Below are 2277 nucleotides of genomic sequence, written 5' to 3' on the forward strand. Positions count from 1 at the left end.
AGTTTCGTGGTCACCGGCATCGTTGCCGCCGGCTTTCAGGCGAAGGGGTACGAGGGCGGATAGGGTTTGGTGGAGGGTCGTTTGGTCTCTGGTTCTTGGAGACGAAGGGGAGGGGTTTGGCTTGGGGGAACGGATAAGGGATTAGGTTTATATACCAGAGGGGGGAAACAAATCCTGGCCGTTTGATCTGATGAGATTAACGGCCTGGATTGATCATTTAAGTGGAACGGCGCCGTTTAGGCACTCCTAAGACCGGATCCATCTACGGTAAATGGGTCGGGTTGGGGAATGGGTAAGGGAGAGATGATCTCGGTCGTTGGATTGATTCAATCCAACGACACTGATTGAAAGTGACATAAACGACGTCGTTTGGGACGTCTTAGTGGGCTGATCAGTTGGACCGGGTTAGACACAAAATTTGAGCTGGATTTGGTCAAAATTAACATGGCCCAGTCCGATTTCTCTTCTATTTTTCATTTTTGTTTTCTTTTCTTTTTAAACTAATCTTCAAAATTAAAAACCTAAAAATCCTAATTTAAATTGTAAAACCAAAATTAACTTAAAATGCTAATTAACTCTTAAAAAAATAAGAAAATCACACGATTTTGACATTAAATATTAAAATACGAAGTACATTATTTTTTATGAATTTTTCATTTTTGTAGAGCACACTTAACTACTCCTAATTACAGAATTAAATCCTAAATGTCAATGCAACCTATTTTTGTATTTTTCTTTAATTAAAAACAAAGATGAACATGCACAGACAACATGAATAATTAACAAAGTGCCACGAAAATTCTCCAAATTGCGTACAAAGAAAAACTAGTTTATATTTTTTTTTTTGATTTCTTTTGGAGTAGTTCCTGTGAGGCAAAAATTACGTGCTCACAACCACCACGATCAGATTGCAATGTTTTGATATATTTATCATGTCGTTTCTCCGTTTCCGTCTTAAATTCTTTGAATTTCTCAAAGCATTCAAACTTACATCGCAACAGATAAATGTATCCATATTTTGAGTAATCATCTGTGAAAGTCACAAAATACTCAAAACCACCTCTTGCTTGTATATTCATGGGGCCACACAAATCAGAGTGAATTAATTATAGCTTATCGCTGACTCTATTTCCTTTTGAGGGAAAATGTCTCTTGGTCATTTTACCTTCAGGATTCGCATGTTGATAGTGACTCCATTTTCAATGAATTCAAAGGTCTACGAGGAGACCAATCTCGAAATTCTATTTAGATTTATGTGACCTAGACGTAAGTGCCATAAATAAGTTTGACTCAATTCAGAAATACGTTTTCTTTTATGTGGCAGATTAATGTTATTTAATTATTTTGGTTGTTGTAGCACATGAGGAGATATATCAAAAATAAAAAGGTCATGTACTCTAGAAAAAGTGTAGATAAAACGTTTATTAAACTTAATAACAGTAGAGTTATTTGCAAAATAAACATTATAACCAACATCCATTATTTTCGAAACCGAAATTAAATTCCTTCCAATAGGTACATAGAGAACATCCTTTAAAACTAAAACTCTATCACTACTAAATGAAACTCTAATATCTCCTAATGCTAAAGCTGGTGCTGGCTCGCCATTGGCTTGAAAAATGCAAACTTCATTCTCACTTAGCCACCGCGTTTCCTGAAACCCTTGCAAAGTAGTGCAGATATGATTAGTGGCTCTCGAATCTACACACCAAAACATGCTAGAAACAGCCACTAAACAAGTTTCAATAACATTTAAATTTGAATTACATTGCTTATACAACTTTGCCAGATAGGCAAGGCTTGCTTCTTGTGATGTGCAGGTTGCTTGTAATGATAGCACTTGCCTTTGGGATTTTTCACACCAGCCGCACCTCCAGGTGCAAAACCTTTTGAGCCTTTTTATTTTCTTACTGCCTTTCGACTTAGAAACTAAAGTTTTCTCAACATTGAGTGCCACAACTGGATCTTGTTGTTTGATAATGGATTCTGCCACATGCAGCTCATTCAATAATTTCGCTAGTGACAAATCCATTCTGTTCATATTATAGTTCAAGCAAAATTGTTAAAAACTGTCAGGCAGAGTCTGCAGGACCATCTCAACTTGAGAATCCTTATCAATCATAGCTCCAAGGACCTCCAGTTCATTTAGAAGACTTATCATCTTCAGAACATGGTCCTTAATCGATGATCCTTCATCCATCTTGGTGTTCAAAAGGGCTTTCATGGATGTCTGCTTAGCGGCATGATTTTGCTCACCGAACATCTCTTTGAGACTTT

At 36.8% G+C, this 2277-nt stretch overlaps 1 protein-coding gene across 1 annotated transcript; it reads right to left on the reverse strand.

Moving 5' to 3' along the window:
• Positions 1-1339: 1339 nt before the first annotated feature.
• Positions 1340-2032, reverse strand: LOC142174450 (uncharacterized). The gene is made up of 2 exons (XM_075240245.1): positions 1912-2032; positions 1340-1701 (listed from the first exon to the last, which is right to left on the reverse strand). Exons 1-2 carry the CDS (start codon positions 2030-2032, stop codon positions 1340-1342), a joined length of 483 nt encoding a protein of 160 aa, XP_075096346.1.
• Between the last annotated feature and the right edge of the window lie 245 nt (positions 2033-2277).

This window comes from Nicotiana tabacum, chromosome 20, assembly GCF_000715075.1.
Source record: "Nicotiana tabacum cultivar K326 chromosome 20, ASM71507v2, whole genome shotgun sequence".
Lineage (NCBI taxonomy): Eukaryota > Viridiplantae > Streptophyta > Magnoliopsida > Solanales > Solanaceae > Nicotiana > Nicotiana tabacum.